The 23,612-nt window shown below is 35.3% G+C and overlaps 1 protein-coding gene and 2 long non-coding RNA genes across 5 annotated transcripts; all 3 read right to left on the bottom strand.

The window, feature by feature from the left end:
* Positions 1-2,854: 2,854 nt before the first annotated feature.
* LOC147523745 (uncharacterized) lies at positions 2,855-4,089 on the bottom strand. Its single transcript, XR_015196765.1, has 3 exons — positions 4,024-4,089; positions 3,703-3,851; positions 2,855-2,881 (listed from the first exon to the last, which is right to left on the bottom strand). It is a non-coding gene; the product is annotated as an uncharacterized LOC147523745 (long non-coding RNA).
* A 1,963-nt stretch (positions 4,090-6,052) lies between these two features.
* Positions 6,053-7,481, bottom strand: LOC147523744 (uncharacterized). The gene is made up of 3 exons (XM_086572265.1): positions 7,297-7,481; positions 6,414-7,246; positions 6,053-6,315 (listed from the first exon to the last, which is right to left on the bottom strand). Exons 1-3 carry the CDS (start codon positions 7,479-7,481, stop codon positions 6,053-6,055), a joined length of 1,281 nt encoding a protein of 426 aa, XP_086428391.1.
* A 3,213-nt stretch (positions 7,482-10,694) lies between these two features.
* On the bottom strand, positions 10,695-16,434 carry LOC147523743 (uncharacterized). Of its 3 annotated transcripts, XR_015217279.1 has the most exons (5): positions 15,852-16,434; positions 15,167-15,295; positions 11,844-13,323; positions 11,537-11,647; positions 10,695-10,909 (listed from the first exon to the last, which is right to left on the bottom strand). It is a non-coding gene; the product is annotated as an uncharacterized LOC147523743 (long non-coding RNA). The 3 variants fall into 3 exon arrangements; XR_015217282.1 differs by lacking the exons at positions 15,167-15,295; positions 15,852-16,434 and having other exon boundaries at positions 11,844-12,430; positions 12,695-13,019; XR_015217277.1 differs by lacking the exons at positions 15,167-15,295; positions 15,852-16,434 and having other exon boundaries at positions 11,844-14,388.
* Between the last annotated feature and the right edge of the window lie 7,178 nt (positions 16,435-23,612).

Genomic DNA, 23,612 nt, shown 5'->3' with positions numbered 1-23,612 from the left:
ATATATATATATATACTATATGATAGCCGGGTTTGTAGGAACCACACTTCTCAACTGAACAGTGTATTTCTAATCTCTCAATTTTAAGATTTTAGAACCACTTCCCACGCTTATTTAAATTACATCTCTCCTATTTATTAATTACAATTGGCTCCCTAATCTCTATTAAAATTGAATCACCTCCTTCTTCAATCAATAATTTTAGGATAGTCTTCTTAATTTAAAAAGCTAAAATTTATGTATAGGAATTGTATATCTTCCCCATTTTTAGAAAATTGTTTCTCTTTCTTAGTGAGAGATTCACAAAAAAATTGTTTTTCTTTAGTTTTTTTTATTCTTAGTGAGAGATTCACAAAAAAATTTTAGTTTTTTAAGAATTTTCATTTTAGTAAAAACTTGGCTGATGTGTAGCACAGGACAGATGCTAGTATATATATATATATATATATATATATATATAAACACCTAAAAGCATCAGAAAAAATCGTGAGACTGACCATTTTGTAAAAAAAAAAAAAATCAAAAAAAAAAGCCAAAATTTGGGCCGTTGGATAAAAAAAAAATCAAATGCCCATATCTAAACACCGAAAAAGCAATTTATGAAGGGTTTCTATTCCTCTCTCCAATCTCTCATGGGTTCCTCTTCTCATCGATTGCTCTCTCCAAACAAGACATAAACTCTGGATTTGAATTTGTTCCAGAATTATCGATGAATTTTTTTTGATGTCGATGAAAATTCTTTTGTACCATCATATGGCGGAGTTGCATGGAGAGAGTGGATTGAAGGAATAGGTTACAGCTATAGTTAAGATGGGAGTGAATGGAGATGGTGGTAATGATGTGCATTTTGAAGCGTTTCAGTTGAGTCATGAGTGATGTGTGTTAGGTTGTTTAAAGAAGGGTGGTTTGAGACTGATGTTGGGGAAGGGTTTGATCCAAAGCTATCGAGGATGAAGGAGGCTGTTATTGGGTCTAAGGATGTTAAGGAAGTTGATAATGATTTTTTCTTGGTTGTTGTTAAGATATTGGATCATCAGGTTCGCTATTACTTTATGTTCGTTGTTTTAATGTTTTGCACTCATGTTATATAGTATCTGTTAAATACAATTGCTTTTTTTTTTTTTTGTTAGATTTAATTTTGAAGTAAAAGTTTATTTTATGGTAATTGACACACTATTACTGGGGTTTATAGAGATTATATTTATGTAGATGTAGAAATCAATGTAAAAGTTAGTAACATAATAACTTTTTGATTAATTCTAGAACATTTCATACTGTAAACTTCACCAATTTATGGTTCATGTGTTTGGTCCGTCGCTATCGCATACTCTACCATTTAGGAAAAGAAGGGCATCATGTATTTGTACCCCCTCCACCCTCAAGTTGATAAATTATTAGAATAGGATTAGAACCGTAAAGAAGATTCTCAATTTCAACCTTGGGGATGGGCTCTTCACCGGGTTGAGATTAACACATACACGTTATACATTTAGGCTAGCGCTTCTCTTAAAACCTAAAATATTAAGAGCAAATCTGTTACAACTCCATGATATGCAAGGAGGCGCTGTGTAAAGTTTTGAACCAAGAATTAGTTGTGTAGCTAATTAATAGTAATTGTTTTCATTTTAAATAGATATGTTGCCGTGTCCTATGTCATATACGTCGCTGTGTTTGACACTATGTACCCGTACCTGTGTCGGACACCGACACGCGTTACCCGTGTCAATGTAAATTGGAAAAAAAAGAAGACTACTACAACTTGTGTGATTGATGGACAAGACCATTTTTACCTGGTCTGCTAGAAATAGATCAGGTTTCACACTCAAAAAGTAAATACATTTTCACGCAAAATATTCCTATTGGATGTTGTGGATATTTTTACCCCAGTTCGGGAAACCCTTATGTTTCTAGTTTGAATTGAACAGAGGATGATTTAATTTTGTCTGTGATGCGTGATGTGGTTCGTATAATCCACATCATTATAATCGTTTTATCTTTTTGGGTCAATTTATATTGTTTAAGCATTTTGAATTGATGTATGAAGGCGGTTCCTCTATAACCGGGTACAGAGATGAATTTCTGTAACCGTGTTATTGCACCGTTAGATCTGTGCCGAGATACACAACACACAGATGTCGAGGTCAAGGTCTGTATTTCGAGGTAAATGTGTGTATTTCAAGACCATCCAACAGTGCAATAACACAGTTACAGAGATTCATCTCTGTACCGGTTATAGAGGAACCAGACTCTGTATGTATTTTCCTAAGAGCATCTTTGGTAGTTTCCCAACTAATTTAGTTCTGTTTTTTTCACCCTATGATGCCACCAAGTCACATCTAATCTCAGGCAAGATCCATGCATAGGTACTTGGATACCAGCGCACACACCAGCACATAGACTTTTTTCACCCTCCGACCTTTGATAGACTTTTTTTATACATCACTAGCATAATCAAATGCACACTTCTGGGAGATTTAAGTTTGGCAGTGATATGGCATCAAATAGGTGCAAAACAGGTAACACAGAAATAGAGCAAGCATCATTTTCTTCCTAGAAAGGTAAAATAGTTTTACATAAAAAGTTGAATAACAACTAGATCTAAACAATTAAGAAATCTCAAAAGCATCGTGGAGGGGCGAGTGTTTAAGTTATATCATTCTCCCAGAGACAAAACATAACTCCTTACTTCATCTTTGCCTCGGTAAACAACACTTGATGATTCACCCGTGGGTCATACTTTCAAACTCAAGCTTCTCGGTCATCTTCCGGGATTCTTACGCTTCACGTAAAAATCCCGCCCCTCGCCAAGCAGAGACAAGCCCCGATGAATATTGAACCACCCTTGCCCTAGCTTCCCATTAAAACTCCTAAATAGTGAAGCCTGCAAAATCAACTTATTATCGAATGGTATAGGAAAATTGTAAATTGGACAAATAACTTCAGAGATTAATGCACATTCTCAATGTGTTTTTGGGCCCTACAACTGACATTTATAAATGGAATGCCCAAAAATATTCTTCGTCTAGTTATGACAGTTTTAAGGCAATTACTTCATAAACCAAATAAGAACAAAAATAAAATAAGTTCATTAAAATATGAGAACAAGGATTATAATCATCTGAAGCCGCTTTAAGAATGTTTCAAGATCAAGACTGAAACCAATCAAAAATGTATGACAAAGTCATACTGAAGGATAAGGACAGCATGCTCCCTCGTTTTCTTAAGTAGTATGATGTCTCTTAACCAACATAAATATAATAACAATTTGACTCATCGGAATAGCTATTCAATGCTGCCCTTCCCTTTTTGTTTTTCCCAAGACACGCCCGAATTAAGGAACAACCGTAAAACCTCTATCTATTGAGAGCAGGGTGTAATTTGGCTATATTGTTTCTAGTTCTTCCCTTCACTACCACCCAACATGTACTAACTAAGCTTTAGTAATTAGCTAGAATGCTACTCTATGGAACTGAAGAGAGTGGTCACATTGGAGGCAGTAAAGATATCCTTCACTCTGAAAATACGATCATCAGAACCTATATTTGCTAAACCATAGAACTAGGGTCACGATTTGAATATCTTAACCTCGAATCCTAACTTTCTTCCAATAGATAAGGATAATGAATACCAGTCTACACTAATTCAGTTATGATCTTCATCAGGTCAAGAACAAACACATTATGGAACTTCTGTTAGACATACCATTTTTTATTAGAGAAACATAAACACGGCTGTAGCTCCCAACTCCTTAAGCTTCTCAATAATAGGATTGCCTTCCTCCTTTGTAAGCCCCTTTTTCAAGGGTTAAAGGGTTCTGCAAGAATAATGACTCCATCACATCCTTCTGAACCCTGCATGCAGAAGAGCAATCAGGGCATTCAAACCGCTCAACAAAGAATGCTAAACCCAAAATAAAATACAATAAAATAGAGCAGATACCAACTTCCTCAAATCTAGAAATCTATACAGTGGGACGTGGATACCATTGGAGACATCATAGTTCTACTGAGTAAGTCTGCTTACTTGCGGGAAAGAGCCTTTTTCATAGGATGAGAAGAGGAACCCATGAGAGATTGGAGAGAGGAATAGAAACCCTTCAGAAATTGCTTTTTCGGTGTTTTTAGATATGGGCGCTTGATTTTTTTTTTTTTTTTTTTTTTTATCCAACGCCCAAAATTTTGCTGTTTTTTAGATATATATACTAGAAATTGCTCACGAATCTTTTAAAAATAATTGTTCTCCTAATTGTTTAACTTTTATACATTTAACCTTTGTACAACATATTTTACAAAATCACCAAGAAAATGAATTATTTAACTTGCAAAATTACTAAGTAAAATAACTAAAAGACAACAACTTCTGCAAATAAGGATGACATAAAGGTTTATTCCAACAAAACTTCTGGATACACATATTTGTAGTGCAATTAGAAGTATCTGGTGGAAGGATGACACTAATTCTTTTTGATGATGTGCATCTTGAGAGGCCACATACAATTGTCCATGACTGAAAACAGGTGTCTGTAGATCTATCCCAACGTAGTTGACTGATTGTTCTTGTGATTTATTTATCGTCATTTCATACACGAGTCTTACAGGGAATTGACGTTATGTCATTAGAACTGCCATGTCATTAGATGAAGGCGTCAAAAAAATTATCGGGAGAAGTACCAGCTCACCTATTTTGTCTCCAATTAAAATCTTAGCCTGAATCACTTTAGGAGTACATTGAAGAACTATTAGTCGTGTTCCATTGCAAAGTCCATTTCTTGGTGTTATATTTCTTAGCAGCATAATCGGGTTCCCACGTTTTAGCTTTAGTTGGAAATGAGGTAAACTTAAGGGATCAAATGAATTCAAAAACTCACTTGGATAATCACCTCCATTCACGGGAGAGTTGCCATCTTTTTCAACTGATTTATCTGCTGCTAAATATTCAATAACATCTCCAGAAACAATTTTAAAAAGCAGTGTCATTGATTTCCTTGACATCGCCATTATGTGCAGCTAGAATAGTATGCGCTCTCTTAGAAAATCAGCTGAAGTTGTGCCCTCCACGTTCAAATTTGGGTACACAGAGTAAATGAGTTCTTCAAGATTTCTGCAATGTCATATCCCAGATGGAAGCTCTACAGTATCTTTCGAATTCATTACAATCTAAACAAATCAGTTAAACTTAGACAATGAGCTACTATGTAAGAGTATTTGCAAAAATATAGTTCAAAATAAATTGTTAAAGTAGATATTTTACCTCTTTCAAATAGTTTGCAAAGTCGATATTATCTGGCTCTGTCATATCAAGCCGCATGTTTTGAACCAAATGCAAGACTTCCACATGTCTCCAGAGCGGAGATCGCCCTCAATGATGCAAATGACAAATTCTTCACGCATTAACACCTTTCGGTATGATGGGGCAAAGTTTGCCTAAAATCCCCTCCGAGAATCACAGTGATTCCACCAAATGGCTGCTTATTGCAACATATATCCTGGAGCGATCGATCAACAGCTTCTACACAGTGTCTATGTTGCATGGGGACTTCATCCCAAATAATAAGTTTCGTCTTTTTGAAAAGTCCGGCTTGCAATGATTATTTACCAAATCCACATACTGTGTCTTCTAACACATCTAGTGGTAACCTAAATTTTGAGTGGGCAGTTCGGCCTCCAGACAATAATAAAGATGCAATTCCAGAAGAAGCCACCATAATCACGATGTTACCGATACTGCGACATGATGCTGCAATTGTATTGTATAGAAATGTTTTTCCAGTACCCACAGCTCCATTTAAGAAAAATAATTTTCCTTTAGCATTGTGCACAGAATCTGTCACTGCATTGAAAGCTTGTCGTTGCTCTTCATTGAGTCAACTTACATTATCATCTGCCACCTGTTGTAGTCCCTCATACTGAAGTTGTTGTTGCTCCAAAATAAGTCTATTGCCAACTACCTTATTCCAATTTTCTCTCGGTAGTGGCAAGTCTGGGAAATCTGAAAGCTTCTTAGCACTCTCAAAAAGGATTTTGTCCAATAAAAATAAGTCGTAGTCTTTTAGTTAGTCGTTAGATGGATTTGAAATGAGAAACAATGTTTTCATCTTGGGTGCAAGATCATCATATATTTGTAATGCAAATCTATCCCATAATAGTTCTGGACGTGTTGGAGTGCACTCTAGAAGGATAACACTTAAAAGTCTTCGTAGTTGATACCCAGTTTGCATCACAACTGCCTCCTCTAAACACTGTTTCCACTCCTCATCATCTTCTAACAGTCCCCGTGCTATACATGCGGCTCTAAATGTACTATATGGAACACCATCTACAAATTTCAATGATTCAAATGATCAAGGGCCTTTTACAACAGTTAACAACAAGCTTAAGATAGAAACGTTCACCGCGATTTGACTTGCAAAATACATCCGACCAATAGCATAACAATTTTGCTCCTGGGTGTCCAAATTTTCTCAGACTTGTCGTAAACAAAGTGTTGAGGGAATTCTTGATAAGTGTACTTTCTGGCATGTGGATATTTAGCACAACATTCGAAAAATGCATTTAGAGTTGATTTTTGACGCTTAGCTCGAGCAATAATTTCTTCCATTGGTTCTATTGCTTTATAAATAACCCGATGCATTCCAGGCAAGTGGACTGCCAAGCGAACAACATTTGGTACCTCCGCATGCATTCTAAACTCTAATAGATGCCACACAGCTTCTGGTAGTCCGATATACCTCCCGTCGATGTACTGTTGGATCTCGTCATTCGCTCCAGGTAGCACCATAGTTGTTTTGTCAAATCCCTTGTAAATATACTTAGTGATATATTTGACATCCCGAACTGATGCACATACTTCAACGTTAATATGGCAGTCGAACATTTCAGATAGATACAAATTGTACGGAGAGACATTTCGGTTGTCAACGGTATGCTTACCTCTTATCTTGCTTTTGACCTTGTACATTTTTCCTGTGTTGCGACGCATATAAAGAGGGTACCCTTCTCGATCCATCGTTGTCTTTTCAACAAATTCTCGTGGATAATGGAACCTGCACTTGCCATCTTGCATACACGGTGCTTGTGGGTTTTCAGCACCACACGAACCATGAATCATGCACTTCATAACTGTCTTAAATAGTGCAGGTTGAGTGTCTGGGTCTGGAATCTCGGCAAAAACTATTCGATCCACTTGTTCAGTGGTGCGAATCTTATCCTCATGTTGAAGGAATATGAGAGCGTGCATGTGTGGGAGGCTGCATTTTTTAAATTAAATGGTGTAAACATGTGCCACTGCAGTCCAAACACGTCATTTTTTAAGATTTCATTCATTATCGCTTTTCGCTTCATCTCAAATACTCGGGCGACCAATGCAGGTTTATCAGATGCTGTTTGGTGACTCTTAAGCTCATTTTGAATTTCTGGCCAATTCGGATTTGCAGTGACCGTAACAAAGACATCCGGATGCTTATTGTATCGTGTGATCGCCATTGCATCTTGATAAATCTCATACATATGCCTTGGACTCCCTGTATGAGACGATGGCAGAATAAAACACTGGCCCACTTGATCCGATTCAATCTCGTGTGGCCGCAACATCTGTCAATCCTGAATACAACTCTGCACGAATCTCAGCTTGATGATCTCTGAAATAACACAACTTGTTCTGTTCGGTTGAAGCCCAACCGTCAACAACAAATTCTTGGCATAGAGGCCCTGCCTGCAAGATCGTTGAATACTCTGTCGGGCGATCAAACAAACGATAAGCATAGTACTGCGTCTGGGTCAAACGCACATCTGTTGGACGATTATTTATGACGTCCCATTGGCGTAAATCAGGAGACCAACCGAGTTCTCCTCAAGGAAATAGAAGAACATAATGCAGTGGCAAATAAGTGGGATTACACTCACTTATCCTCTCTAACCCTCCCCCTCTCAAACGAAGAACAATATCTCGCAAGCTATCAACCTCATTCCCATTACCTGGTAATACCACAACAATTTCCTCTGTAGATGGAAGGTTATATCGTCGTCGGTCACTACCAGAGCTGTAATGAAGACGGACAGAAATACTGTTGTTTGCAGAACCATTTGAATTTAAAATCTCAAAAGCATTCTTATAGAAGTTGTAGAAGTCATCGTACTGAATAAGAGTGTCTTGAATGATTTTTAAGACGTCCCGTGACAAATGAGGATTCCAACTAAGGCGGTGATTCAAAGCCTCATTTCCATCATAAAAGTAAAGCTATGAATAGACAGGATCCCTTCCTGGATCTGCCAGCAGTGATCCGACTCTATGGTAGAGTCCTCCGTGTATAACAAATGACATTGGACCACACCCATGCAATACACTGCATGTCCGGATTAACACCAAGGCTTGTAAAAGCATTACACGCATTGTATGACCAAATGTGCTCACGAAATGACCTCGCATTGGCATCAGATCCTTCATACAATGATTTAAAGGCAGGGGGCAGTTCAGAAAGCAAAGGCAATTTGATCTTTCCTTGTAAACAACACATCCCAAATAGAGGTCTGTTTTTGGTTGACTTTGATAGTTGTTCATCTTTCCAATGTAGGGCATAACAGAATCCACATTGCACATCCATTCAACCGAGATAATGTTGTCCTTTCCGTGGAGTAGGTACATCTTGCATGCGATTCTTTTCTTGGCGAGTGCGTTGAGCCAATTGTCGCCGAGTAGGTACTAACCCTCGTGAGATAGTATGTTGAGAAAGAGTTGAAGAAGTAGTATTTCTTTTCCTTCTTGAATGCTAATAGAGAAATTAAGTGTAAAAAATTGATTTAAAGAAACATATACTTTACAATATAAGGAATAAGATGAAGAATATTTCTTTTAGAAAAAAGAAAAAAAAATCATGAATGCTAATTAATAGTTTAACCAACAACTTACAAATGAGATAACTACAAAAACAAAAATAATATATCAAATCTTTGCTTCACAATATATATATAATAAGAATTCGCAATGCATCTTCATAGTATTTAAAAAATTGATAGCATGATATGTCCAGTAGCAATTACCTCTCAATTATTAATACATGATGGTTAATATTCCATGAATTAGATGAAAAATTCTTCATACTACGGTAGAAAGAAACAGGTATTTTATAGCTTAGTTTACCAAGATACCATTTTTTTTACTTTTTCGACCATAGAGGCTAACAAAAGTACAAAAGAAGTGGAGAAGTGGTATGAATAAATAAAAAATATACCTCAATATTCTCAGCATTTTGAACGCGGATTGCTTTGGAAGTCTTGCTTTATGAATCTCTACTTCTGTTTGTTGTACTAATCTTTGTGAGATGGAATATTGAGAAAGAACTTAAGAAGTTGAATTCTGAGAAACATTGTAATCGTTTATGTTGTTATTTTTTTTTCTCCCTGAATGCTAATAGTAATACATTCATCCAAAAAGTGACAAAAATTTATTTAAACAAACAATATAAGGAATAAGAAAAATAATATAAAAAATAACAACTCATAATAAGTTTGTTACTTTTTAGATCAGATGCTAACAAAAGTACAAAATAACTGGAGAAGCTGTGCTATGAGTAAAAAAATATACCTCAATATTCTCAGCATTTTGAGCGCGCAATTGCTCCCGAAATCTTGCTCTATGAATTTCTACTTCTGTTTGGTGTTCCATGATGATTATACCTTTAACTTCAAAAATAAACGGTAATCGTACCTCAATTGATTAAAGAGATGGAGCGAAAAGAAGTTAGAAAACTATTGCTATTCACCTATTGCTTCAAAATTACTTGCTTTGCTCAGTCACAATGTTGCTGAGTTACTGTCTAATTATCTATGATTAAAGAACCACTATAATCAATCGAGAACAAATAGGGTACCTATTTTTTCCATTGTTTGAAGACGGTTACTAAAGAAAAGTTGAACTTAAGTGCTTTTGTGGGAGTGCCTCTCTTTTGCATATCGTGAAAGGAAAAAATAGGGGTGAAGTGAGGAAAAGAACTTGGGAAGTTTTGGTGGTTTCAGAAGACAAAACTAAACTCTCACAACCTAGGGTCAATGACATAAGGCAAACCAGAGAAACACTCCGACTACAAGGGGTATTGCGTCTAGTTGAAAAGTCATTGTTCTACCAAACTTGTCCGCCAAGGCACCACCAGTAAATGAACCCACAATAGCACCGGCAAGGAGAGTGCTAACAATCCATCCTATCAATCATTTATGGAAGTGAAAAATTGTAAGCCTATGGAAATATAATAAGGTGAAGTTCAACTCACTACACCAAAACAGCTTTTTTGTGACGCCAAAATGGTGTCACAAATAATTTTAGTGACACCATTTTGGCGTCACAAATATAGCGTCACAATTTGGCGTCAATTATTTTTATGACGCCATTTTGACGTCACAATAATTTGTGACGTTATTTTGGCATCACTAATTTGTGACGTCAAAATGGCGTCACTATATTTGTGACGCCAAAATGGTATCACAAATATTTCTGATGTCAAAATGGCATCACAAAATTTGTGACATCGTTTTGGCGTCACAAAATATATTTTAGAAAAAAATAATAATAATCAATTATTATTATTATTATTATTATTATTATTATTATTATATGAACATACACATTATTGTCAGTCTTGCACCATGTAAAACAACTTATCAAGAGAACTCATTTAAGAAACAATCCACTCTACATAATACAAGTTTACCGTAAAAAAATTAAATTTCATTATAGATTAGAATTACAAAATAGTAACTCTCAAATTTGCAAGTTTTTACACTTATACAAATTGTTTAATACATACGCCTTTAAGTACAAAAGTATCCGAAACAATATCCAAGTTGTTGTTGGAGAAAGAAAACTCCTTCCACCAACTTATAATCCAACAAAGTAAAAATAGTTCATCAACTCCAAAGCCCTACACAATAAAAAAATAAAAATAAAAAAAATAAATAAAAAAAAAATAAAAAAAATGGGTCAATAAATTAAAATGGGAACTGTAAGCATGAAAGAAATTGAACATATAGATCTAGTTTGCAAACAAGGAATTAATAAAGAACGTTTAAATATCAACAAATATATATGCACTAACATGTCCTAGCTAAGAGAAACAGATCCAACATTAGGGGGAGGTCCACTTAAACATGACAACACCCAAAACCCCTCGTGTTCATTAGCGCACACACAACGTGGACATGCAATATGATTAAGCCATTTGTCGAAGCTTATATGCTTACACGAATGTGTAACTGCTAACACATGCTAGTACCCAAGACATAATAGTTTACATAACGATAAGAAAACAAGAATCCACGTTTGCTCCCATCAAATGATAACATAATAGTACCCACGACATGATATGGTATAGTGATTTTACACTAAAGACAGTCAAGACAAACTAAACATATAACTTCTAGGTTTGCTCCACCACTAGTGAATTTGAAATTAATTAATCCGAGAGTTGCTGACATGGTACAAGTTCAAAGTAAAAAAAAACATCTTAATGTTTAGACAAGCAGTGTTAAAATAGATTAATCGATAGTACCTTATGACCTGAAAAGAGCTCCACAAAGCTAGTTGTACCATCCTTTATAGGTTGTCCTAATCCAAAATAATTAGTGATCCATGTCTTGTCTTTGGCACTTAACAAACAAGGCTGTAAACACGTGATATATACGTTTTGTTAAGTCCTCTAACACTGGAAATATGTGTACATAGTGGACCAGAAGTCTAAACGAAAGTACATTTCTTATTATAAAAAATCTAGGATACAATTAAGATGTTCACACAATTTAAATTGTGGTCCAAAAAATAAAAGATGAATTAATGTAAAGGTGCAGCATATAAAATACCTTGAAGACCCGCTCGACAAACCCACTTTGTATAGCGTAAGGCATTCCTCAAACAATAGGAATTCCACCTGCCCTTACTCTGAACAGTCACTCCAAGAATCACTAATGTAAAAACAAATAGATTACTTTTTCTTTAATTAACTTACTTTTTACTGAAACCACATTATTATTGGAGGGAAACTAGATAAGCAAAGCACCACAAAACTGAATATATATATTTTTTATGCATATTGAAAGTTAGGGGTTAGGCAGAACCCTTCAGTACTATTATAACAAGAATATGTCTACACCCACCAAGATTGGTGCGTACTACTTTGGTACTACCCTAGACCATTATGTTCATGATGACTAACAACGTAGTTCCCAACACCCATGACAGCATACATAGATGGACTAAATTAGCTATGAACACAAAACAAATGCCTAACATAGAAAACACATGCTATGGACACAAAACAGGCCTAACAATAGACTTCGTTATTAATAATTAAGGTGATCAATCATATACCTTGTAATTTGTAGCCAAGAGGGCAAGGTAAATCCCTTAGTGTGTGAGGAGATAAGCTAGTTATAAGGCCCAACTGAATCTGGAAATGACCTAAAATTTAGCATCCTTTAATCTTTATCTGTCCTTCTACTAACTAATGCTAACAGGTGTAGGTAAAACCATAGCTAAACTGTGCTAACAAGTGTAGAACCATAGCTAAACTGTGCTAACAAGTGTGAATATCATAGCAAGAAGTATAATAATTACAAGACACAAGTACAAACAGTTCATTACTAATCTAAAATTCTTGACTTAAACAATGAATATGATCATAATAAATATAAAAAAGGAACGGTATACTCACAAAGTTTTAGCAATAAGAACTAAAATTACTAGAAATCCAATAATGTGGATAACAATGCTCTTTACCATAGCAACCAGTTCCTTGTTTAATGTTAATATATATTGTTGCTTGTCCAGAGCCAATATTATGCACCATAGCTATGAATGGTTCCTGTCCTATGCAAGTCATCACTACGCAAGTGTTGTCAAGGCACTAAACCACATTAGCTATTCAATAACAATATGAGACAATAAATTGAAAGCTACAAACCACACCCACTAAATGGAAATCAATGAATAATAATCTTCCTCCTGTAATTGACTATCCCCTTCTTAGCCATAGCAAAACCTTTACCATCACCCCTTATTCTCCATATCATAATTATATACTCACCGAGGGTGTGAACACTAGCTATGGCAGCCACATGTATCTGCCTTGATCTATCCGAAAGACTACTTAAAAGAGTGTCTAAATTCTAAATTCTAAAAAAAATAAAAAATAAAAAATAATTAGAAAGACAATAGAAACCAAGGGCAAAAAGTAGGGTACTTATTCTCGGCGTCCATAAACAGAAGATTTCTCACCCGTGACGTCCCAACGTAGCTTAAAACTAGTAAATATAATGCTTGACTCTTGAACATTAATATTGCCTATAACATCGATTGAAGATTAGGTTCCTACACTAATTAATCACAAGTAAATAATAATGTCTACTAATGGAAGATATTATGAATGTCACTGGCAGCTAGAAAAGGATGTTAGTTTTGTAACTTCGATGGAATGAGATAACTTATTTTATGCTCGCTCCTCATGGATGCCAAAAATATAATAATGGAGACCACATGCCTCTAATATCGTATATCCATATGAAACCAACAGTATATCCAAAGGAAATATGTAGTAGAGTTCTGTAAAATCATTACTGTTGACTTCCAAGAAAATCATTTACAAAATGTAGATTTTCTAACAACTTGTAGAGGTCAACTTGTTGCCTTGTGTATGATTAAAGACGCGAACTTTCCATATTAAGCTTTGGAATTCAAAAGTAATAAATTTCACTAGTTTCATTTATTGAGTTCTATGATTCTTATTTTCTTGTTCCCTTTATAATTCATTTTTCATATCAATAAAGGATTATCTACATTCCTAATAAAAAGAAATGGAAGCTGCTTGTGCATGAAACAAATCCCTAATTAAGCCAAGGCTTTAGCAAGTGAAGAGGCACACAGTTACACAGTAGTAGGGTGCTTATTCTCGAGGAATGCTAATTAAACCAAGGGCAAAAAGTAGGGTGCTTATTCTCGAGGAATGCTAGCTAGCGAGCCAATCACCTATGTAATAGGCTCGGAAACACTCTGCTAGAAGCCAAAAAAAAACTAACTGCGTGTAACTTGATCTCATCCTTTTTCTTGTATCATAGTTTTCTTTCGGATTTGTTGAGATAATAAGTGGAATTGCATTTTTCTTCTTTATATGGCATATATATCTGATTTATATGGAAAAAGTAATAGGTATTATTTTTTAGCCTTAATAACCCAAAAATGGAAAAATAAAAAAGAGCAAAGTACTACTGGTAGTAAGGGAATGGTGGTGCTGGTAATGGGTGGTATCCCATTTGGGTAGGGTTGTGTTAAAAAAGAGATGGGTCAAATGGAGAGAGAAAATGTGAAAGTGTGAACTGACTCAAAGTGATAAGGAATCATATTTTTCTTGGCATCTAGCAGCGGTGTGTTTGAGCCCATCACACAATTGAAATTCTAGTAAATCTAATTTATGGCAACACACGAAGAAACAAAAGGGGGAACACTAGAAAGTATATGAAGAAACCCCACTTCAATTCTCGTTGTCTAAAAGTTTTGCCAATCAATACCTTCTATTCGAAATTGATCAAATCAACACAAACACGTGCTCTACAAGGTTTATGCAATTTGAACTTAATAAGCCCACATTGGCTAAAGTATACAATCAGCCCTTTCGTAATCTATGGCATAACAACCCATGAACAAATTTCAAACTGCTTAACACAACATAAATAATGCAAACTAAAGAAACTTAATCATTCTCAAACTACTTCACACAAATTTGAAACCAATTACAACACAATGCTAAAACCTTGCATCCATGATAAACATCAACAAACCAACACTCTTAATCTCATTACACAAATGACCATGAGATAGATGCTTAATTTGATGGGCCTATCACCTTCACCTTCACATATAGCGGACTAGGAAGCAGAACACTATATGAACAAGGGAGCAAACTCTTATACACAATACCAATCCTTAGACACCTCCCCCACTATCACCATATATATATATATATATATATATATATATATATATATATATATATATATATATATATATATATATACAACATACTGATATTCTATGTACATAATATATACACAAGAAGTTACGATCTGATACGATATGCATGATGATAGCCCTAAGTTTTATCCATTAAAATAAATGTTAATAAGTAAATTACCTTATGAATATACCAATTGTAAAGACAATTTCATTCATGACCCCCTATATATCCATATGGAGCGGTCAATTTCTCACCCTCTATGTAATCCTCACTAACCGATAAGGAATTCAAGCTTAGGGGAAGAGTCTGCACAAAAAGAGAGGCTTATAAATATAATGAATTTAAATTTTTATGTAACTCAAGAGTGATGTGAGGTCAACTTGTTGACTTGTGTATGATTAAAGATGCGGACTTTCCATATTAAACTTTGGAATTTAAAAGAAATAAATTTCACTAGTTAAGCCAAGGCTTTAGCAAGTGAAGAGTCACACAGTTACACGGTAGTGTTTAAAAAAGAAACTTGTCAAGGAAACAAATACATTCACGTGTCTTGAATTAAATTTAGTTAGCCCATCTAGGATTGAAGCTTTCATTGTTTGAACATAACATTGTGAATCTTTGAGTAACTTAAGTTCCAGAAAGTTGGGAAGAACCCTAGAACTACTTCAAATGGAAATCTAATTAATCCCAATTCCAGAAACATCCATCAGTGCAATCATTAAATATGTAAGTTAAACTTCCTCAAGCTCACCCAAATTTATCAATAATTACGACTAGAACGTAGTTCAAATTGAAAATGAATTTGATGTACAGAGAAATAAAAAAAAAAAATTCAAGAATCAAAAGAAGAAAATCAACTAACCTGGTCTAATTCTTGTCTATTAAAGGCGTGTTGAACAGTTGAGTGTGAGAGAGGAGTTGGGTTCTTCAATACTTTTAGCATAATTCCTGACGCCGGACAGCCGTCACTTTGTTTTATATAATTTAAACAAATTATTTCCGATAATTTTCTGATTATTGGTGACGGGGCAAACAGGCGTCCATTTTGCTGTCACAATAGTGACTAAAGCATAAATGGCCAATAATTGTTTGAGGCGCAAAATTGCAATACATAAGAGTGTTTCTACAGCAACACACACTTTGAACCTAATTTGTGAACAAAATGACGTGGCAAGCAGAGAGACCTTGATTTGCAGTACTTCTTTGAGAAATACACACGCACCCCCTGCCTAATGAGTGCCACGTCATTGTGTTCACAAGTTTCGGTTCATTTTGTGTGTTGCTAAAGAATTTTTGAATACATAAACCCTTTTTAGACATAATACTCATATGATTCCGATTTTCTATTTTGAACACAGAGTTAACTGTACAACGTCTTACTCTAATGGCGCTGATGAGTTAATGGCTGACGCACAGTTTAGAAAATTTAATTCAAGTGCATACCTTGCAACCACCCAGTTGTTCTCGCTTATTTCAAGATCATTAGCAAGGTACTTTCGAAAGTGCACCATTCACCACCGCGCATAAAAGGACGAACATATCAAAGTGTGTTAGTAAGACATGAAAACAATCGTTATGGAGGATGGATCTTATATTCTCAATAAAATAATAATATTAAAGAGTTAGGAATTAATTAGGAACTATAAATTTTATATGCATTCATATAACAGTTTCATACCCTAAATGATATCCAAACAAAATAGCTCCCAAGCAAAACAACAGCAGCTGGAAATAAAACCATGAGCACCGAGCCACCTATCATCCTTGCAATCAAAGACCATTAATACTCAGTAGTTGAGAATGCTCCCAGTGACCCACGTCAGCCCCCCTTTTTTCTCTGGGACTGACACATCAGATTTTACCTAAAAAAATGAATTCTACGCCCATATTTACGCCCTTTTTTTCCGAATTCAATTGTCCCATAGATAAGTAGATAAAAACATTTCTTAAATCTTATCTCCATTCTTACTCCGTTATTAAATCTTATCTCCAAACAAAACCCAAAATAGATAAGTAGATAAAAACCTCAATTTAAATGGAACCTAGCGATAGTGATAAGGAAATTTCGGGAGATCTCAAGAGAGTGGAACTGCTTAGGTCTCGCCAATAGAGGTTGTTGAGATATCGAGAATCTTGAGGAGAGGAATCATTTGATCAGATCGAAGGTGTGCAATGTTTGACCGAAAGCTAATATTAAAAAAAAAGCAGTCTCGGTCTATTTTCCTTCAATTTCACTTTCACTTTCTCTCTATGTTTCTTGAATTTCAAGGTTTGCTTCTTTTCAAACTTTATATACATGTACTAATTTTGCACTAGACATTCTACTGTTATGCAACTAGATATTAGTCATGCTTTGTTTTGTTGACATTTTGTGTTTTTGACCATAATACGGAAGGAAAAAAAATAAAATAAAGCAATGTAACAAAATAAGGAGTTCTAATCTTACAATGGCAAAGTCTCCAAAGTTAAGCTAAAGGTTTTTACTTTTATTTTTTATTTATAATTTTGTAATGGCATTCTGTTGGAAATAACCAAATGAAAGAGTGGCTTCATGGTTTTCTCACTGGATCCGTTAATCATTTTGTTTCTTAAATATTATTAAAAGCGAGAGTCTAAGCTATTGTATTGGTGTTAGTATTAATGTTGTTATTGAATTTTGGTTTCATTTTAAGTATATGTTTGATCTCTTAGAAAGCATGTTTAGTTCTCAAACGTAATTTCGGGTTAACTAATTTTATCCTACATTAACCTTTGAATCCGAATTTGCTAGAGACGTCAAATGCAAATGATGCTTCTGGGAACATAATACTTGGAGACATTGGAGTTCATATCCAACAAAAGGTTAGGTCTTGATCTTTGCTTTACCCCTGAAATATCCTCTTCTCTTAGATATCATTATAGTATTTTATTTTAAAGAAAAAGGCATTTAGTAATTAGTACTACTAAGATCAAGCATAACAGCTTTTTAAGTCCTAAGTGTTCCAAGTTCTTAGTTCATAGCAATGGCCCTTCTTTTTTGGATTAAATCACATTTCAAGGGGATCGGCAAAATACCACTAAACTTTTCAGATTAAATCACATTTCGGGTTAGTGGTATTTTTAGTGCGAACCAACCAATGTGCAGTCAAGAAGAGGTATAAGGAGTGCTAACGTGATGTATCTTAAAGACCCTCGCACTAGGCTAAGCTAAAACAAGAACCGTTTTCTCATCCATGTCCGTTCAACTACTACCTGTGAGTTTCACTCTTTTGACAAGTTTTTACACACCTTAAATAATTGTGTGTTTGTCCGGGTTTTCATAATTTAGGATGTGTTTGATTGCATTGCACAAGGGAATCAATGCTTGCAATGTGAATGCTCTTACTCTACCTAGGATCGGTTTGCCCATGGTGAAGACCGAAGAGTATGTCTACTATTTGACTAAACATCATCATAGTTATAGCAGTTTTGGCGTTTTTTGAGAGTCCGTATTTGCCTTAATAATGGCCTCGATATATACATTTGGTAAATGTTTCAAATTGCTTGCATTGGGGAGTTTATATATACAAACCTCGAGGTTTCATTGGAAGGCCCCCTGGCTTTTCGAGAGCTAGAATCAAGAGGATATAATCGAAAATCAATAGTTAACATATGTCTTTTGCAATTCCTTCATTGTTCACGCAGGGGAGTTTATATATACAAACCCGAGGTTTCATTGGAAGGCCCCAGGCTTTTCGGTAGCTAGAATCAAGAGGATATAATCGAAAAAATCAATAGTTAACATATGTCTTTTGCAATTCCTTCATTGTTTCTTTATATTTTATGGTTATAATGAAGGCAACAAGGGGAAGATCATGATGGGTTCCTCAACAAATGGATTCAAAAGGTTCTGAATGCACTAATGCCATCGAAGGATATTTGATTTGGCGGATGGCCCAACTCAATGAACAACTGGAGTGATGACGAATGTAAAAATGGATATCAAGGACTCGCAATTCTATCTCTTGAAGGAGACTCTGTTGAAGTTCCCTACGTGACTAAGCCACAAAAGACAACTCATCAATACTTTCGAAGATTTGAAAGTGCTAAGGATTCCTTCTCGCTTTAAAACCTTATCTATGTACATTCTTCTTCCCAACAACGGAGACAAGCTCACAGTCTCTTATTGAGAGGGTGGATTCTGATCCATGGTTCTTGAAAAGATGTCTTTGTCCAAATACGATGCAGTTAGTATGGGGAATTCATGGTACCCGAATTCAAGATCGAATATCGCGGTGGCATCTCCTATGATTCTTTGTGGCTTAAAATTAAAACCGCCATTATTTCTACTCTTTTTGTATGTTGTTTTGTTATCTCGCTATTACATTAGTGGATTTATGTTATTACGTACTTGGATTTGATCAAGATTATGTAAGAGCCAAATCAAGATGTGTATTTTAGCTTTGTTAAATTGACAATTTTCCTTAGTGTATCCTACTCTTCTTTGTTAAATGAATTACAATAGTTGACTTTGGTGCTTTATTTCAATTTTAACTTCTTCTAACATTGCACTTTTATTTAAGTTAATCCGACCACTTAGTATGAAAATGTTTGGGTTATAGAGGAGTTGCCCCGCTTCTTTTAGGAAGAGATACTTAGAGTGTGATATTTGTTTAATCGATTGCTATTTCAGTTACGTATTGAATGGAATGATGGAAGTAAGCATTTGTAACCTTTTTCCTCCTCTTTTCTGTTGAAATTGTCAAATCTTTTGAAGTGTGTTATGAGAAGAGGCAATGTGAAATTGGAGCTTGCACATTTATAACTATTTCGTTATTTTTTTCTTTGTTTTGTGGTGTAAGTTTTTAGAACTAGCTGCTTAGTTTGGATTAATTGGATTAAGGAGGGATGCTCTCGGTTGAATTGGAGATGGCACACTTATTGCTTTGCTTTGCGACATGGGCGGATAAATCGTTAAATTTTATTGATTAGTGCGAGTTCTTAGACTATCGTGATCTTGATTTGGTCAAGGATCGAGCACCGGATGTCGGTCTCTATTGCTCTATCGTTTGTTGCAGAAAGCTTATTCAAGTAATGGCTACAATCATGGGGGAGGAAGTAGCGTAAAGGCACAGTGAGAAAACTTCTTTGCACAAGCAACAACATTGAAGGTTATAGTCCAAGTCCCAAAGTCCATTGAGAAAAATGAATATATCAACATTGGATGTCATTAGTAATTTTAAACCCATCGGGCTTAACCAAAGTAGTAAGTCCGCTTCTATCAAATTATAGTCTTAGCAACACCAAGTTGCTTGAGAAGAAATCCTCGATTGGCTCGCAATAGCGGTGGAGCGGCAGAATTTCGCGTGAAAGGTTTTGCGAGATATAGTTATTGTCGCAAACATGCTATCAAAAGCCAATTTTAACCATTAAATTCGGTGAAGTATGAGGCAATCGAAAGTCTGCTGATGGGATTAGCCACCGGTGTTCATGTTCTACCCCTTGAAGAGACCTCTCTTTGTACAAAAGGTTATTTCTAGGAAATTTTGTTCACCTACCTACCTCTGTATGTATTTATGTAGTTAGTTTCTTTGCAACTGTTTATGTTAAGATGTTCTCATTCTATTAATGTAGTAAGCCCGGCGAATGCCGGCAAATTATCTAGTTTATAAAGAATGGATAGCCCAATTATCCTAGAAAAAAGAGTTCAAGTAGTTCTACACTGTTTATTAGGGGTGGGAATTTGGCCCTCACCGACCCGATCCTAAGCCCTATAAAGCCCTTACAACTAAAGCCCTCACAGAGTTTAGGGCAGGGCCGACCCGGCCCTAATGTCTTCTAAGGCAGGGTCAGGGCTAAGGTTCTGAAACATAGGCCCGACCCTAACTAAGCCCTAACCAAGCCCTAGTTATAATTTCACTATAAAATACACAACTAAAACTATCCAACTCCTTGTTACATATTTTCAATTAAAATAACACTGTCCTTTGTAATTTATCAATTACCGTATGGATACTTCTAATAACTTGTCTTATATCATAAAAATTTGTAAACCTAATTGTTTCTATCTCACAACTCACGTACACCTCACAACTCCCCGTCTAACCTAGTCGCCAAGAACAATAATGAGCACTGGGCACTAGCCTAATGAAAAATAGGTTGACGTCAGTAAAAACTCATTCCATACTCTTATTTGTCTTTGTATTCTTCAATGTTAAATGTAATTTTGGTGAGATTTGAGTACAAGAAATAACGGATTTATGTCAGTGAAAGCTCATTCCAAAATGTGTCTTGTGCATTTTAACTGTAATTTTAAAATATAAATATGAGTCTCTATGTACTTCAGTTTATTAGATTGTAGATATGCATTTTAAATTGATGGACTTATCAAGAATTATTACTAGATTGGTTGTTATTCAAATTTCAAAGTGGTGGGACTTTGAGTTTGCAAATCTTTGAAATTTTTTTGTAATATAAATGAGTTTTAAAACCGATCGCGAAAAAAGAAGAAAAATATATAGGCCCAAAATGTAACCCGCCCCTAAACCTGTTAAAGAGGGCTTAGGGTAGGGTCGTGGCTTGAAATTTAGACTTATGACCCGGCCCTATGGGGACTTTAGGGCCGGGCTAGTAACTGAAAGGCTTTAAATGTTTAGGGCCGGGCTAGCCCGACCCGGCCCATTGCCCACCCCTACTGTCTATGTCTAACAAAAGTCTTTTACTGAAACACAATTAATTCAGTACGTGTTTGATTCTATATATAGAAGAGGATAGAATTTCTTTTTTGAGAATACTAATCTAGTAAGTGTTTGATTCAATCCGGCAGTAAGTGTTTGATTATATATATAGAAGACGATATAATTTCTTTTTTGAGTTTGATTATATCTAGTAAGTGTTTGATTCAATATAGAATTTCTTTTTTTTAAGAGTACTAATCTTGAGGGGCATGAGATTAAATCTCAGCCGCCACATAGCTTATGTTACTAGAATTTAACCCGTGGCTACACCACTTAAGTCATTATGGATGCCTTTCACACTCAGCGTGTCAACACTAAAAATCACATCTAGTCTTCGTGGAGGTGATAAAAATATATTATATATGTTTCCAAATAATCGTACATAATTGATCTAACTTGAATGACATTTTTACAATACGAATGTATAGTAATGTTCTCAGTTTGGCCAGAGAGATCATAATGTTCCCACCACTTCTCATGCCACTCGTCACCCATTCCATTATTCTCCCTGCAGTTTTCTCCATATATAGTAGGCCACTTCCAAGATCATATGTAGATAGAAAAACCGACAGTGCAGCTTGTTATTTATATATAGTACAAGAGAATAAGCAAATCGATACCAGTTTGAAGCTCTAACCGAGATAAGACACAAAGCAATTCCAAATTGTAAAACTTGATATTCAACTTTGTATTTCTTTGTTGTTGCCAGCAAACAATAATATATAAATTTGTGCCACAACTCATAATAAAGATTGGAAATTCTCAATTACTAATCTTAATCTGCAAAATGATCTAGCACTATAGGCTTATTGTGTTGGATGACTAAAGCCAATCATTGCTCATATAGCTTCATAGTGTGAGTAAATGTCTATAGATACCATCGGAAGTAAGACCGTCAATTGGAAAATATTATCTACAATAATATACTCCTATTAGATGTTCAAGATAATGAATATGACCTAAAAAAGACACTCGATCAAGTTCTAATAAGCTGCAATACTAACTCAAGCCATGGACTCCTTCCAATATTCACGCCAAATATTTCCGGTTAGGCCGTCCGATTTCTCCTAACCAAGCTCCTTATATTCATACCGTCTGCCTCCCCAAAATTTATCTTCCCACTCAACACTTTTGTTAGCATTGACTCCCCTAAGTCGGTGTCCATCGGCGACAACACCATTAGGTTGTACCTCAATACCTGTCTCCTTCCAAAATTTTGATCCATCTGGCCTCACTCCATGAAGCACATTCATCAGTTGAGTTAAGAGCTTCAGTTGCTTCTTTTGCATTTATTGAAAATTGCATGCCAAGTTCCTATTTCTCATCCAAGGTATGCAACTCTGAGTCGGCATTAGAAACATCCACCTTTTCAACCTCTAGAAATGACTGAGTTTGTGAACTATAAATTGTGTAAATATGCCAAGAACTTATTACAACTAAAATCAACAAAGAGAAGAATTCCCAACCTGTGAATTTGTGATGAAAAGCTATGTTTCTTTCGTAGTGTACAGAAGCTCCCATTAACACCTGTCAATCAATATCGGTTGGAGATTATTGGGTAAGATATACTATATATCGAATGTTAAAATACACAGTATAGTAATGGTTTTCTTCAGTAAGATTGAGCACCAAACTGATGGAAGATGTGCCTCTAATGTTCTTAGCAGGCAGAGTGACCATTAATTACATGTAGAAAAATAAAATCAATAAAACTCACTGATATGATTAATCAAAACAGAAAACGAAAGAGAACCGGAATGAAAAAAAAAAAAAAAAAAAAAAAAAAGCTTCAATACACACTATACACCATGCTTAATCTTCAATAATCAATATATTAGTTGAAGCAAACTAAAAAGTTTTATGTGTTCTCAAGAGATTTTAGGCGATGACTTCTTTTTGCCAAACCCATCTGCTATTGTTGCCATGTA

The sequence above is a fragment of the Coptis chinensis genome, chromosome 1 (genome assembly GCF_015680905.1).
Source record: "Coptis chinensis isolate HL-2020 chromosome 1, ASM1568090v1, whole genome shotgun sequence".
Classification (NCBI taxonomy): domain Eukaryota; kingdom Viridiplantae; phylum Streptophyta; class Magnoliopsida; order Ranunculales; family Ranunculaceae; genus Coptis; species Coptis chinensis.
The sequence above is the reverse complement of the archived record's forward strand: the minus strand, read 5'-3'. Positions and strand labels throughout refer to the sequence as shown.